The sequence below is a fragment of the Marmota monax genome, unplaced genomic scaffold, assembly GCF_021218885.2.
Source record: "Marmota monax isolate L192 unplaced genomic scaffold, Marmota_monax_Labrador192_F-V1.1 WCK01_AAM20220418_F8-fsc00231, whole genome shotgun sequence".
Taxonomy (NCBI): Eukaryota; Metazoa; Chordata; class Mammalia; order Rodentia; family Sciuridae; genus Marmota; species Marmota monax.
Window position 1 is genome coordinate 2138879 of NW_026693458.1, and position 17346 is coordinate 2156224.

At 40.8% G+C, this 17346-nt stretch overlaps 1 protein-coding gene across 1 annotated transcript in view; it reads left to right on the top strand.

The window, feature by feature from the left end:
• The window catches only part of LOC124101634 (contactin-associated protein-like 3), a 209584-nt gene that overhangs the window by 20727 nt on the left and 171511 nt on the right, over positions 1 to 17346 (top strand). The window contains exon 2 of the mRNA XM_058583459.1: positions 4628 to 4738. Coding sequence (XP_058439442.1) covers positions 4628 to 4738 — 111 coding nt within the window. The remainder of the gene's footprint in view (positions 1 to 4627; positions 4739 to 17346) is intronic.

Consider the following 17346-nt stretch of genomic DNA (forward strand, 5'->3'; position numbering starts at 1 on the left):
AAGGAAGATTAAGTTTAATTAAATCTACTGCCTAACGATGATCATACTGTTTACTCAATCAGTTAATAAGTGCTCAAGAGCAGTTTACTGAGCATGTGCCGTCTTTCAGATGCTGTGCTAGGTGTGCAACCCACAAAGTTGGGTAAGGCTTGTACTGTGCTCTCAGAGAGCTCATGATTCCCAGGGGGAGCTAGGCCTGCCAGCCAGGAGTCCCAAGGGCACGTGGAAAGCCCAATGCAGCAGTATAGAAAGAAATGGAATGCAGTGTGATTTTAGTTAGCATGTCTTTTTTTCCTTTATGATGTAAGAATATTTTTACTCGGTATTTTTAATGCTACTTAGAAGTTGTCCCTGGATTTTTTTCCCCCCATCAATGATGAAGGATAACAACATTAGGCAGGTACATTGAGGAGGCAATATTCCCTAAATGCTGCCCTTTCTTCTTGGATTCTGCTGTGACTATTCATGGGAGCATGGGACCTGTCACCTGAAGATGGCTTGGTTGTCTTTTTTCTCTATGCTTCGTCACAGTTTTAAAATGCTTTTTGGGGGGGGGAAACTATAAATAGTAAATATTTATCAACTTGGATTAGTATTTCTCTATTTTTTTCTTATCCCATTATGTAGCATATTTGCTAAATTCTGAGAATCCTCACTGCCAGTGTTATCCAGGGAAAATGTGGCTGGGGAGTATGGAGACAGGCTCTACTGTCGGTGAACCTTAACTCTTCTAAGTGTGTTAATCATGGTCTCAGCCAAATTGTACTGCTCTTTTTATGTTAAGATCACAAGCCCTAAAGTCAGACTCACCTTATGTAAATGTCAGTTGTCACCTAGAGGGGATACATAGAAAGATATTTATGTAGCAGCTACTTTGCACATGTACCTAAGCAGTGAAACATTGTTCCCCCTGTTGTGGGATGGTTGCTGCAGGATGAGTTGTTGAACTGTTGTTGTTCTCACATCTTAAGATGTGTCACTGTCTTCATAGTATCAAAAGGAAAACTTGAGACTAAGTGACTTTAGCAGAGCTTATTTGAGCAAAGAAATATTTGACGAACCAGGCATGGTGATGTGTGCCCATAATTCAACTACTTGCGAGACTGAGGCAGAGGGCTTGTGAATTCAAGGCCAGCCTGGGCGACATAACCAGACCCCACCTCAAGGAAAAGAAAAATAGAAGAGAAAAGAGAGAGGTTTCCTGAGTCCACCAGCAGTCCAGACATAAAATGGCTCAGTAGACACCACCTCACCACATACACAAGCTTTATCTATCACCAGAGAACAGGAAATGACATACAGAAGTGACCTGCTTGGCTGCAGTTGTGGTTTGCCTTTTATGGTCAAATCTCGGCAGCTTTTAGCCTCTGATTGGCTTTTGGTTCAGCTGCTATGAGACTTGGCACGTTGTTGTAAGAGTGTACTTCCAGGTCTGGTTATACATCAAATTAGGTTACAGTTCACAGCATATGGAGAAACCTTTAGGACAAACATGAAATATATATGGAGACAACTTCAGGCAAAACAATTCAAATTCCATTTAACAGTGGTAAGACACTCTTTTAGAAATGCTGTTGTTAATTCCAATATTTTTTTATGAAATCATGTTCACTAAAGCCAATTTTATGTACTGGATTTGTTTCTGTGGTTCCCAGTATCATGTACTCAGCCTAACAAATCACCAGGGGAGACCCCAGGCTACCTCTTACATCTAGCTAATTGACGGTAGTTGACATTTTGCCAGGTTATTTCAATATAATTAATTCTGTATGCCTTTCACCCACCTTTAGTGAACTTAACAACTTGCTCACAAAGAAAAAAGTACATATAAATACACAATTGAGAATCTTCTAATGATATATTCGAGGTATAGCATTCCTTTTTCATAACATATCCCAATGCATGATAGAAAACATGTTTAAAATTAACAGATCAATAACCATGGTAAAAAGAGGTAGCTTTCTTAGAGAAAATATGCACAGCATCTGAAAGGGAAATGAGTACAGATTTGAAGGGCACAGAAGTAACCCAAGGCACACAGAGTACTTTAGTCAGCTTTTTCACAGCTGTAACTAAAAGGACCCAACCAGAACAGCTGTAGAGGAGGAAAGGTTTATTTAGGGGCCCTTGGTTTCACAGGTCTCAGTCCATAGATAGCAGGCTCCATTCCTTGGGCTTGAAGTGAGGCAGATCATCATGGCAGAAGAGTGTGGTGGAGGGAAGCAGCTCACATGATGATCAGAAAGCAGAGAGAGAGAAAGACTCCACTCTCAAGATACAAAATATATACCCATAGCCATGCTCCCAAGGTCCAACTCCTCCAGCCACACCCTACCCACCTTTAGTAACCACTCAGTTAATCCCTCTCTGGGGATTAATTCACTGATTAGATTGAGACTCTTACAACCCAATCATTTCTTCTCTGAACCTTCTTGCATTGTCTCCCACGTGAGCTTTTGGAGGACACCTTACATCCAAACCATAACATTCTAATCCTGGCCTCCAAAAGCTCACACTCATCTGACCATGCAGAATATATTTAGTCTATTCCCAAGAGTATCCATAGCCTCCGCAGTTCCTAGATTGCTCAAAGTTCAAGTCCAAAGTCTTCTCTGAAGCTCAAGGCAATCTCGCATCATGAGCTCACGTAAAATCAAAAGCAATTTACAAGTATCCAGTATATAAAAGTACAGAATAAACATTTCCATTCACAAAAATAGGGGCATGGAAAAAAGGGATGGGACCAAAGCAAGACTGAAATCCAGCTGTTCAAGCAAGTCCTGTAGTTCTGTGTTTGGCATCTGGAGCACTTTGCATGATGTCCTCTCCGAAGGGCTTGTGTAGCTTTGCCCCTGTGGCCCTGTTGGTTGTAGCCCAAGTGGCCTCCCTGTTGGCTTGTCTCTGTGTAATTCCTGCAGCTTTCCTAGGACGATGTCTCACATTATTGGCATTTCTTAATCTCTGGAGTCTCCACTGCAGCTTTGGCTACCTCACATCTCCACAGCTTGCCTTCTCAGGGAGTGCCTGCAGGGAATTCAACACTGCTGCCCTTTGCCTGGCTTCCAAGGCCTTCCTTTGAAATCTTGGTGGAAGCCTCCATGATCCCCTAACTCCAGTGTCCACAGTCCTGAAGAACCAGTATCATGTAGTTGATGCCAAGCTCTGCCGCCATCTTGATCAATAGCTGTGCTTCTGGGGACCCTGGCTGCAGCAGCCTCTGATTGTCTGGGTAGCTGAGCATGTTGAAAAAACTTCCTAGGCCCCCTTATTCAAGGATTTCACTCTGGTCTCTTCTCAAGAGAATTTCCACTTTTATTCCCTTGAGCCTGAGATGGATGTGGTCTGGCCAGCTCCTGAGATGCCTTATTGTCTCTGGCCAAAGTCTTTAGCATTTATTTAGTGGCAGTAATGTCATTAACAACTGCGGCTTCCTTGGCCCCAGTTTTACTCTTGCCTTTCAAGTTTAAGTTTTTCAAATATTTCTGCTCTGCTTTCTGCTCCTGAATATCATAATAAATTTGGCTAAAAGCAATATCTAGACCACTGCCTGAATGCTATGCTGTCTAGAAATTTTTTCCACCAGATTAAGAAGTTCATTGCTTTTAATATGAGCCTCACAGAAAGTCTCAGGACTTGAGCAAAATGCAGCTTCTCAGCTAGAACATAGCACAAATGGTCTCTAGTATAATTACTAATAGTATATTCTTTTTCTTCTAAACCCTCTTAAGCCCTGTCTTTATTGTCCAGAGACCTATTGGCATTCTGGTCTTCTGAGCTTCTACCAGAATCAGCCATTAAGCTCCGCTTACCATAACAAAGCATTTTCAGCTTGCACTGCTAAACATCTCAAAATTCCTCCCACCAATTCCCAAAAGCTCAAAATTCTCATGAACCACAAGTTCAGTTTAGTCACAGCAGTGACCCCACTTCTTGGTGCCAATTTCTGTTTTAGTCAGCATTTTCACTGCTGTGATGGCCTTTTCAGGCCATTCCCTGAGAAGCCAAAGATGCCAGGCAAAGGCGGGGGCACACACCCTGTAGACAGAGCTCCCCCTGAAGAGGTCAGCACAGTGAGGTTTCCAGTTCATTGCTGCAGATTTGCTTTTCCCAGACCCTGGCTTCCTGCAGGTAACTCTGACCTGAGCACCTGGCATACAGTCCACCTATCTTGTCCCCCACAGGTTCTGTGCAGGGAGGGGCACTGTGAGAACTTCTAACCACAGTCAAGGTCTGGGCATGGAATTAATGCTGCCCGTGTGGCTGTGTCCCTAAAGGCCACAAACATCAAGTGCAGTTTCCAGTAGTCTTGGGTTAGTGGTGCACCCTGACCCCTGGCTGAACACGAAGATGTGTGATGTGAGGGAATTTCAGGGCTGAGGGACCGGTTCTGTATCTTCATTATGGTCGAGAGCACACATGGCTGTATGCCTTTGTCAAGGGACTTTGAAAACGATTTAAATCAACTCTCAGGAAGGTCACTGTGTGCATCATACTCCAACAGAAATATTAAGAAGTTAAAAACTTAAGAGTGATGATTATCCTGCATCCTAATGTTTTTTGAGCTCCTGTTTCTTCACTCCATTTCACCTGCATATTTATTAACCCTAATGTGGCTTCCCCCCGGCAGGCGACTGTGACGCTCCGCTGGGATCCGCCTTGCCTCCGTCCTCCTTCAGCAGCTCCGCGGAGCTGTCCAGCAGCCACGGCCCTGGGTTCGCCAGGCTTAATCGGAGAGACGGTGAGTCTGCTTCTTCCTTCTTGCTGATCCTTGGTGAATCTCATTGGGTTTTCACTTAATAAAATAATTGCAATTGATTGATGCTTTATAGAAGGAAATAAAATTCCAAATAAGCACGTTTGCTCTCATTGGACTCTGAGGATTTATTTTGCAAGAATTAACTGGCCCCTGGGCAGCTGGTGTGTCTGAACCTCTGGGTCCAATCTTCACAGCTTTGGAACAAGTCACACACACCTGGCTTTGACAGTGTTTGATCTTCCGGTAAAATCGTTTCGGTATTTAAGTATGTGCTGAAGGCTTTAGCATCTGCTGTGTCCTGTTATCTATCCTGAGTTTTCTTTCCTCCTTTCTTGTGTACATTGCCCCAGATTGCTTAATTAGCCCTATTTAGATTGAAAAAAAAATGGCAGATTAAAGAAGCATTTTCAAAAGATTTTTATTGTTTTAACTAGAACTCCCAGTTTGCTTCTCATGATGGCCCTCTGGATTTTCTCTTTAGCATTCACTGAGGAGAAAGAGCATTTAATGGTTTATTCGTGTTCCATTGTGAGTTTCCATTGATATCTACAGACATTTCTTGAGAGGAGCATGTTTTCCGTTACATGGGTTTAAACAGAAGTGTACGGAACTGAGTGCTAACTTGCCGTGTGGTACAGTTTGGGTAAGTGTCCTCCAGAGACCCATGACTTGGTCCCTTGGTGACCCCACTGGGAGGTGGTGGCACTTTAAGTGATAGGACATAGTGGGTAGAAGTGAGGTCATTGGAGGTATGACCTCAAAGGAGTTATTGGGATCCCTAGCTCCTTTTTGTTTCTCTTAGCTTCCTGGTCAACATGAAGTGAGGATTTCTCCACCATGTGCTCCCGCCATGTTTTGTTACCTCACCACAGTCTAAAGGCAGTGGGGCCAGGTGACCATGGACTGAAATCTCTGAAATTGTGAGCCAAACATTTCCTCTTTCTAAGCTGATTATTTCAGGTACTCTGTTATAGTAATGGAAAGCTGACTTACACACTATATCAAAATAGGGAATTTAAGAAACCTTATACATAGTGATGAGGCACCATCTGGCATTTTTAAAGCAAAAACTAAGGTAAACATTCTTTGAATAAATTCTCAGGAAATTGAATTCACAGTATTGACAAAAAATATTTGTAGGCATATATGAAAAGACTCAAAAAGTGCACTATAAATACCATGCGTCCTTATTTCCTTATTGCCTTCTTTCTTGTTGTTTGTTCTTACTGTTTTTTTTCTTGCTGCTTTTCTTGGTGTTTTCAATATCTGAGCACATTTAGTAAGTTGCACTTTGGACCAAATTAATGTATTATTTCCTTTGTTATGGACAATATGGTTATCAGAATGAATGAACTCACTTCATTTTGCTGAAATGCACTTATGTGAACACAGTTGCAAATATGCAAATAGACTGCATGAATTCTAAACTAATACATAAACAAATATGTTGGCTGAAATACCATGAAGTCTGCTATTTCATTCATTTGCTAAGATCTGGTTCTTTTACTCCAGATGATGTTCCTGCAGAGCCTAAGTGAATGTGGCCAACATCACTGGAGTAGTGATTGATACTGGGCACAAAGGATAAAAGAAAACAAAGGTCATCTCAAGCCATAGCTCTTTTTAATGGCAAATCACATTTTATGTTAGGATAGGACTGTGAGGATTCTCCATCATCATTTTTATTCTTAGTTCATGTTCTTGCAACTCGTATAGTGCAAAGGCATGATATCAATCTTAATAAAATTTATTTTCATGTGAATGAAAGAAAAATGGTTCCATTTTATCATTTTAATTAACTACCAGCTGAGGTGTTTATAAATTCATTGTTGTGATTGTTGTGGGTTTTTATTTTTTGTTGTTGTTGTTTGTTTTGACTTTTCCTCCTCCCTATAAGACATTCCAAATTGTGAGTGATACATGGAAGGCTGTAGATTATCTCTGGTGTTTTAAGATCCTTTATCAGATTTAGAGTGATTTATGAAGAGCAACTTAACCAGTCTTCTGATCATAAAGAGTTAAACAAAATACAATTGACTCTGGGTCACAGATATTACAGCCTTTCTCCAGAGGAGTGCTGAGATCTCAGAGCCACATTCAACAGTCAGGAAACAAATGCTCTTCAGTCAGACAGCCCAGTACTTGGAACCTCTAGGATGGGAAATTCCATGAACACATCTCTGGTCATTGCGAAAACCCCAGTGTGAGGGATGAGAGAGGAAGGTGACTGTGTAGTCAGTGAATTACGTCTGACCCGGTTTAATTCTGTCTGACCCTCCAAAGATTGCTTTTTTGGAAGTGTCTTCATTTATGCCTCTGGGAAAGTAATAAACAAACTAAACCAGTTCTTCTGTTTCACTAAATGAAGAACCCCTGAGCCACAAAGTTAACGTACTTATCAAACCAAGTTATTCTCTGCCCCCCACCTTTTTTTTAATGGGGAAACACTCCAATTTTACATCAAACATTTCGTAAACTATGAAACATAATCCAAAGTTACTTTCCACTTATAAAAATTCATTACCATACTGGTCAGATTAGAATGTAATTAATCAAATATATTTTTGCTTTCTACATTTTCATAGTTGAAATTTTAATATGCTTGAATTTTAGTTCGTTAATGAATACAATGAACACAGTTTTTTAAATTGACATGTAATGACTTTACAGATTTATGTGGTACAATGTGATAATCCGATACATATAAACAATTTTTAATGGTTAAATCAGGATAATTGATATTTCCTTTTTAGTTTTTTTTTCAGCAGACACAACATCTTTGTTTGTATGTGGTGCTGAGGATCGAACCTGGGCCGCATGCATACCAGGCGAGCACGCTACCGCTTGAGCCACATCCCCAGCCCTTGATAATTGATATTTCCATCTCCTTAAATATATATCATTTCTTGGAGCTAGACTCTTCAAACTCCTCTCTTTTAATTCTTTGTAAATCACATAATAAATTGTTCTAAACTAGAGACCAACTACTGAAGATGCACATTTTAAAAACCCAAATCTGTGCTATTATTGCAGCAGGCCCGGTGATAGCACTTACAGGTTGACGTGGGGTCTCAGAGCAGGAGCTAATGATCACGTGTGCCTGGGACCAACAGACCCTTGAAGTGACAGCACAAGGTGCCTTAATGAAATATTTCCCCCTGCACTAGGGGAATCTGAAAATGCATTTTTGTAACCTATAATTATGCATTTGAAACAAGGAGAATTTGAAGAAGTAGAAAGAATTAGAGTTTGGAGTACAATAACAGCACATCATTGCTCCCAGAAGCAACAAATGCTCTTTTTTAAACCTCTTCCATCTGCTCCAAAGTTTCCATCTATTGCTAAAAGAGGCAATATTGTGATTTCTTGCTGATGCATCTTGTTTTATTTTCTACTACTGAATCTTTGCATAGCCTGGAATCCCTTTTAATGTTAAGATGAAACTCTGCTACAAATGACAAGTAGAAAGTTAGCTAAGATCTATTATCGATGAAGAGGGCTTAAGGGCTCAGGGTTAGGGCAGGTCCCTAGCATGCTCACAGCCTTGGGTTCAGTCTCCAGCACCCAAAAAAGAAAAAAAAAACCAGAAATAAAATGATTCTGATTCTTGAATAAACCACAAAAAGGGCTAATCTTAAAATTTAGTGAGTATTTTTTTGGGAAGTGTTTTAGTGTCCTAAAATAACCCACTCTTGGAGGCGGGGTGTGTACCAGGGATTGAACTCAGGGGCACTCAACCACTGAGCCACATCCTCAGCCCCAATTTGTATTTTATTTAGAGATAGGATCTCACTGAGCTGCTTAGTGCCTCACCATTGCTGAGGCTGGCTTTGAACTAGCGATCCTCCTGTCTCAGCCTCCTGAACTGCTGGGATTACAGCGTGCATCACCATGCCCACCTAACCCACTGTTCTGTGACCTTAGTGTGTAATGGTCACTTCTCACATGCTTCTGATGATGGCATGGTGCCTATGGGTCAGGTCCTAAGAAGTAGAGGACTAATGGACTTTTCTTGATAAATATTTTCTGCAGCTTAATCTATGTTGTAAAAATATTCAAAAATCAGTCCTTATATATTTAGCTACCTGGTAGTTTCCCATTACTGGAGAGTGCTTTTAAATAATTAGGAAAAATATACAGAATTGTGATAATTATATCAAAGCTGACATCAATTAATTGCCAAAAAGGGGGGGGGGTAATAAGAGCTGATTCCTTGTGCTTCAGGGGAGATTTCAAAGTTTGGTGCTAGACTTTTGTTGGAGTGAGCCCAGGAGAGAGGTGATGCGGGAGGTCCTAGTTACCCATCCCCACAAGAAGCCCCATGTGCTGTGAGCATGTGCTGTGGGTCATTGGGGGCTGAGGAGGGGTCCATCCTACAAGGAAAAGGGGGGACAAGTCATGAAGCTCAAGCAGGTCTAGGGCGACCTTATATGCCACAGATGGCAAGGAGAACGGGGACTTAACTCAAGGCCTATACGGGTGCCTGCAGCTCAGCCTCAGCTCTGAACCAGGAAGCTCTTGCTATAAAGGTCAACAGAGCTCTTCTGCAGCTTGAATCCCTGATACACTCATAGCATAAGGTGACCCATGTCTGCAAATGTTCTTTGGCTCCACCACCCTCTTGCCTAACCACAATGAGCTCCTGAGAACTCTCGGGCCAGTGTCACATGGATGTCCAGTGCATGGCCAATCCCTGCATAAGATCCCATTGACTCCTGTCTCTGTACTGGACGGAAGGAAGAGCAGCACACCTGGGTACAGTGCCCAGCTCCCTCATGGCATCCTCCTAATCCTTTCCAATCATCATGGACCTCTGGGTTTCCCAGGTCCACATCTGTGAGCCTTCAGGGGTACCCACCTCACTTTCAAGATTAGAGTTAGTACTACTTCTCATTAGGACCTCAGCTGAAGATGAGTCGGGAAGGGTCCTCTGCTAGGGTCCTGTCACACATGGAGGCAGGTCCTGGGGAGCTGCAGGGGCCACATCAGTAGATAACAAGGAATTACTTAGCCTGCCTGTTGGCACTTTACCCATCAGCAGGTATAGAGACAAGCAATGCATGTCTGGTTTTCCCTCTCCTGAAAGTCAAAGACTGCGTGAGAAATTAAATTTGTGCCAAGTATGGGGCAGGAGGATAAAATGGGGGTGATGAAAATCATGACCAGATCAATCATCTTGTGTCATTATCCAGGCCCAGAAAATTCATCTACAGGTCAAGGGCACTGCCATTAAATAATGTCATGACTAGACAAATTAGAATTAGTGGCCTGCGAGAGGGTTCAAGGTTCCCTTCTCTCTGGCTTAGTGCTAGATGGTAAGACCAAGAGATGTGAGAATTCAGGAAGACACGCTCACTTGACTTAAGTATTAATTTTTAAGACACTAGATTTGTAAGTGATCTAGATTTGGTGGGACAATTGATGGTGTGGTTCGGGTATCACAAACCACCCACCCACATGCTCACCTGCACGGGACAGGTGTCTCAGACACCCACTGAACATGCAAATCTAACTTGCCTTCTTCATAGGTGATAACATTGAGTTAGTTGGAACATGTTAGCACGATGGTCAAAAGCATGATGCACAAGACAATAACACGTTGGGATCAAGGTGGCGTTTTGCACTTATTTTGGAACCTGCTTGCACAGATTTGAATAACAAATGTGTCAGCAGTGCCTGGGAAAGTGATTGCAGGATTTGAGTGGGTCCCAAATGGCATGCTAAACAAATTCAGCTTATGAAATAAAAGCCTTATCTCCCCAAATGTCAACTTTGAAACAGAAAATTGCTTATAGTAGGCAGTTTCAGGTATGAGCTTGAGGGATGCTGTAAGTCCCTTTGAGTCCCCTTGTACTATAAGCCAAATGTTTAAATCTTTGTACATGTAAGAGTGGCAGGAGCCAGTTCCCTGAGAGACCCAAACGTGGCTTGTCAACAGGGTTTAAACTCCTAAGATGAAGTCGGGTTCCAGAACTGTTTGATTGACAATTTGGGGCAAGTAGCCAGACTTCAGAAACTTTTAAAATTTATGGCACTGATTTTTCCAAATACTCTGTCACAATGAAAAGTCCTAATGGATTAATTTCCAGACCTCAAATAAAATCTTGTTTTCAGTTGAAACATTATAGAGGCAATCAAATGAGGAAAACTTGGGGTGAAAATGGTCTAATATCAGAAAATATCTATAATTCTGTGAAACGTTACACATTGCATTAAACATAAGATATAAATCGCAAGCAATATTGTGACAGAATCCAAAGCTGGTAAGGGTAATGTCTGAACCACGTTTTCACGAGTATTTCATGTGGACATTTGACAGGGCTGAACTTCTAACATGAGACTGGCTCATCAGAAGAGAAAATTGATCTGCTGTAAATTTTATGATGCCAGGGATCAATTTGCATCTCTTCACCTTTTAGATTGAACAACTCACCACTAAGAATTGTGTGGCATATTTCACATAAAAGTAAAACTAAAATAAACTGTCAAAACTTTAGGAAAGGAAATAAGATGGGCAGAATTTTATTTCTAAATAAGAAAGAGAATTTGAGCAAAAATCAGAGAACAGATTTTGATAATGGTGTCAGGGAAATTCAGAGAAGTCATTAGAATCAAATATTTAATTATCTTAAGATAATATGGTTATTATTCTTTTTGCTATGATTGTTTTGGGGACACTCAATTAAAACTTCTGAAAACTAACATATGGTCTAAAGTGTCTAACATAAGAGAATTCAAATAATATCTTAGCACATAGTAAATTCTTGCTATTTTTGAGTGAATGAGTGTATGATCTATATTAGGAAATCTTTATAAGTGTGTGCAATTGTAGGACTTGATTTTCTCCATGATCAGTAATTGACTTTGAGAAACAAGTTAATTATATAGTCATTGTAATTGGCTTTAATACACTTTATAATAAATTGATCAATGTTCTGTTTAGTTAGCAAACATACTCAAAGGTGAATGAGTTTTGCTTTTTGTGTCAGTCTGTTTTCTCATGTGTTTGGTCAAATGGTTTTATGAAAATCTAATATCTTACTTTAGGCAATTTTAATCATTAATGAACATAGTGCAGTTATTATTATTTTCACTTTAAGTTTTTTAAAAAAGCTTTTCTGCATATCATTTTGTTTGTTGGCTGAAAACACACATTTATTTGTGCATCTGGTACTCTCTGACTCTTCTGCATATATTTTATTAGCAGACTAAGATCAAAGTTATTTTTCCATACTTCAAATTCCCTGCTTCTTATGCTGGTTTTCATAATGATAATGATATGACTTTCTAAGATTAGGACATAACACTCTCTTTGGCATATTCTTTTAATCCTATCTAGAGTTATTTTTATGCAAAACAATGGACTAGAATAAACTAATTGCAGTTTCTTCACGAGGGAAAAATTTACACTTTATCCCTTCTCCTTTATTGTGATTGTTTATTCTTATTTGGAAACTTCAAATTGCCTCAAAATTTTCCAAGATCAAAGAAGACATCTCACCAACAGCTGTTGCTGTTGTCTTCCTCTTTAACTTTGCTCATCTTCTTCAGCAGTGGTTCTCTCCAATTACATTTCATTTAATTTTAAAGATGCAATCATATGGACAGTATCTCCTGCTTGTTAAAGTTTTAAAGTTAGGGAAAAAAAAGGTCCCTGAAATTTCCAAATAGAACTATAATAGACCTCCTGTTTATATTCCTGTAATGTGAGGATTCTGACATAATTGAGCATTTGGTGGTTGCTCATTGAATGGAATCTTGGCTACTCTCATTACTGTCATGATGAGAGTAACATAAATACTATGCTAGTCAGCTTTATGTTACTATAACAAAATACCTGAGTTCATCAGTTTATAAAGATAAAAGGTTTATTTTGACTTATAAGTTTGGAGGTTCCGGTTTGTGATCCAATTGGCCCTATTTGCTTTGGGCCTGTCATGATGCAGCTCATGATGGTGGGAACATGCGGTGGCAGTAGAAAATCCCTCACCAGGGAGCAAATCAAGAAAGAGGAAGGGGGCCAGGGTCTCACAGTCCCCTGGAGAGCATATCTCCCATGACATGAGGTCATCCTACCTGGTCACACCTTTTAAAGTTCATACCACCTTCCAATAACCACGCTGGGGACCAATCCTTTTTAGCACAGGCCATTGGGGACTCTTAAACAAAAGATAGCAAATAATCTTTGCTCTAAAGAGAGGAAGCTCGAGACTCAGCCGCTGTAACCCTCACTACTGCTCCAAGCTGGATCCTTTAATACATGGTGTCACTTGGTTACTTTTAAGATACCCCCCTTTATGAGTTTTCCTCCTGAGGCTAAAGGAATGCTCCGTATTCAGCAGAATTTGGAGGTGATGGTGAAGAACTGGAAAATGCAAAGCCTAGGAGGTGTGGTGATGACCTGTCAGAGTCAGGGAAGAATTAACAGCATGTTATGATGTTGTCATGAGGCCTCATCCAAATCTGTCACATTCTCTAGCATCACGCCCCAGGTCAAGGGGAGGAAGGCTGCATGAGCCATGTGACCCCTGGGTCATTCATGTCTCATTATATCCCTGTTCACATGCTTCACCAGACTTGGGAGCCACTAGGAGGCTGCATCCCTAAGATAATGCAATGTAAAGAGAAGAGAAAACATAGTAAGCTGTGGCAATGTGTGAAAAACATCAGAGAGACTTTGGCTTCTCTTATCATGGGTATAATTTTGCAGCAACAAATTAAATATATACTTTTCCCTAAAGATAGCGATGGATTCTCATGGTCTAAGGAAGATGACGATATTATTGTTCATGGTTTGAGACTTTTACAGCAGCCCCTTCTAAAAATCACAAAGTGAACACACAACAAAATAAGCAGAAACATAAGAACATTGGGGGCAAATTTGGCGTGAAACTTCTTGTTTATGGGATCGGGGAGAAATATCCATTTCTAGTAAGTGTGACAGAATTGCTAAATTCCTAAATTTAGCAATCCTAAAACTTATAGGATTGCTAAAACAATCCTATAAATTTTGGAATAAGACTTATAAAATACAGACAGTCCACCAGAAACGGTCTCTGCTCATTCTTCCCCATGACAACCACGGGGGGAGTTGCTGTCTATTCCTGTCAAAGCTGAACTTAATCAGGTCTTATTTTCCGAAGCTTGGTCCACGGTTCTCCTGGTTTCCCCTTCCAGCACTGACTCTTTGCGCCTGGACAGACTGGTCAGCTGTGCTGCTGTGTGTCTTAGATTCCTCTCCATTTCCAAGCCTGGTTCTTTTTCTTTTTTTTTTTTAATTCAGGTCCTTGTTCCCCCATGACCCCAGCCACCCACGACTCTGACTGTACAGAGCTCCTGACACTACGAGGCTAGCCTCGGTGCAGGCAGGAAGGAGGCTGTGACCTGGCTGCAGCTCAATGACAGTCCCCACCTTTGCTCCCATGTGCCCCATGGGCATGGATCTTACGGGGATGGTCCCAGCCCAAAGTCAGAGAGTACCAGTTTGGTTCACTACACTTTGAAAACTCTTGCTACCACAATTCAGTTCTTTAAGTTTTCATTTTCATTTTTTTTTTTTTTTTTTTGGTGCTGGAGATCAAACCCAAGGCCTTGCATATGGTAAGCATGAGCCCTAGACTAAAACCCTCAGCCCTAGTTCTTTTTTATTTTTCCTTTTGGTACCAGGGATTGAATCCAGGGATGCTTAACCAGTGAGCCACATCCCCAGCCCAATTTTTACTTTTTATTTTGAGACAGGGCCTCACTAAGTTGCTGAGGCTGGCTTTGAACTTAGGATCCTCCTGCCTCAGTCTCCCGAGGTGCTGGGATCACAGGTGTGGGCCACTGTGCCCAGCCTAGTCCTTTTCAGTTATACATGACAGTAGAATGTATTTTGACATATCATCATACATGGGGTATAACTTCCCATTTTTGTGGTTGTACATGACGTGGTGGAGTTACACTGGTCGTGTGTTCATATTTGAACATAGGAAAGGGATGAGCCATTCATTCTACTCTCTTTCCTATTCCTATCCCCCCTCCCTTCCCTTCATTCCCCTTTGTCTAATCAAAAGTACTTCTCTTCTTCCCTAACCAGCCCCCCTTTTTGTGAGTTAGCATCCACATGTCAGAAAGAACACTTGGCTTTTGTTTTTGGGGGATTGGCTTATTTCACTTAGCATGATAGTCTCCAGTTCTCCATCCATTTAATAGCAAATGCCATAATTTCATTCTTCCTTATGGCTGAGTAATACTCCATTGTTATTTACCCATTCCTCTGTTGAAGGGCACCTAGGCTGGTTCCAGAGCTTAGCTACTGTGACTTGACCAGCCTCGTTCTTGATATCTGTTTCATGAGGAAAATAATTCTGGTATACAAAAGTCAGAAATGGAACCTTCTTTCATAGTTGGCAGATGTCACTTGGGGAAAGCTGCTCAGAAAAAAGAAGAGGTGAGAGCCATACTTTCTCAGAAAAGAGAATAGAGAATGAAAATCAGCTTTTTGACAATTACAGGCTCAGAGATTCCTAAATCATCTACCAAATGCAATTGCTGATATTTAAGAGGGGGAAAATCAGCAAAGGCCAAATGACCCAATAGCAGTAATGATCTTGAAGATCTAACCGTGCAACTAGAACTGAGGAAGGTTCATGGAGTTTTTCAGGGGGCTTTCACTCTGAAACAGGATGTCTTGTTTGGGAATCTATAAATGGCAAAAATGGACGTTGCTGTACAGCTTTCTGTTGACGTGACAAAAAACACATCAAGTGATATCGGCTTTGATTAAATGAGAATTGTGTTTAAGAGATACTCTCTGCCTCACTTCAACTTTAATTATTTGGGAAAACATCAGGAACTGATCTCGCAGGAAAAGAGGGGAGCAGGGAGGGAGTCTAGGGGGCAGTCCTTCTTCCACACACAAAACCAAGAGTGCATTAGCAGCCTGATTGCAGCGGTGGATACATTAGCCCAGGTATCAGATGTCTCTGCAGCTCTGCAGAGGAAACAGGAGAAGCAGAGACACTGGTTTCTCTTGCAGCACAGCCTGAATCTTCTAGGAATGGCTGAGCACTTTCTCTCTTTGCACAAATAACTGACTCAACAGAAAAAAATAAAAAGCAATCTTGGCCCGATTGTGCTAAAAAAAATGCAGAAATTTACCTGTATACAGTAAATATATCAACACAGTTGGTGATTTTTCAGTAAGTATAGAAAACATTTAAAGGGGTGCTTCATTTTCCAAGCAGAGAGTATAAATATTTGGGGGAAAATGGTATCTTTTTGATGTAATCAACCTACATAGGATAGATTCCAGTGTCAGTAAGAAAAATAGATTCTGCTTCTCTGAAGATATGTGTGAAACACATGGAGAAATAATGGTCAAAAGTTGCTTTTAATATAAAAATCCAAGGATCAATTTGTTACAGTAGTACTCGTACTCCATATGAAGACTGCTCTATTACTAATTCAAAATAGAGGCCATTAAAGTTGGATAATTTGTGGGGGGGAGAAAAATTTCAGAATCGTCCTTCTCTGCTCTATTGTTCCTTCCTAGCCAGTTGCTGAATTCTGAGTATTCTCTTTGAAATATTTCACGCTTAAAAGTCTTTCTTCTTCATTTCCATGGATTTTGCCCCAAATCTGTCCCTTAATGTTTCACTTATGTGGCCTTAATAGCCCCATGACTGATCTTCTACCTTTGAAGCTTTCCCTAATTAAATAATTCCCTAGAAAAGTCCTCAACTGACCTGCTTTGAAGCGCTGTTCAGTTCTGCTCACATGCTCACTCTGTGGATCTCAGGAACTAGCCCCTGCACGAAGCAATCCTCAGACTGCTGCCTACGGGCTATCTAAGCTTCCCCGAAATTAGGCAGGTGGTTGAGACACTTTAATAGGAGAAAAATAAATATATGTTTCACCAAATGAAAAAGTGAGGTTAATTACCATTTGGCTAATGTAATTAAGAGAATATAGGATGTCTCTCTGAATACTTCTTTGTGTTTTAGAGTATTGCTAATTTTTTTTTTTTTTTTTAGATTTGGTAGCTATGACTAAATTGTACCATGTTCCTGCTTCAAGGATATGAATTAGTGACTCTACATGGTTCCTGGAGGCATGGAAACAAAGATGATCAGAGACGTGTACATTTCAGAATTGAGCTTAGAAAACACTTTTAGTAACCACTACTCAAATAGATAAAAAAAAAAAATCTGTGTTAACCTGAGACAAAATTGACTCTGCATGTGATAGTTTTGCCCAGGCAACCAACCAGGGAAGTGTGGGGTGAATGTTTGGAACCTGGACTTTCTTAACAGGGATGTGCTCATCCCTGGCTCCTCCTGTGGCTGTGTGCTTGGACACCGTGTCCATGTTTTCAACTAATTTTCAAACAAAACTTGGGTCATATAAAATGTTCAAGAATAACTATGGGATGATGTTTTTCCAATATGAACTTGGCAAATTTTAGGAATTTTGGTTCCTAAAATTTGAAGGATAGGGAGAGCACGTGCCTAGCCAGTGCGAGGCCCTGGGTTCCATCCCCAGCACCCCCTGCCACCTCCACAAAGTGTGTTCGCACTACCCAACCATCGTTCAGAGTGGCATACCTA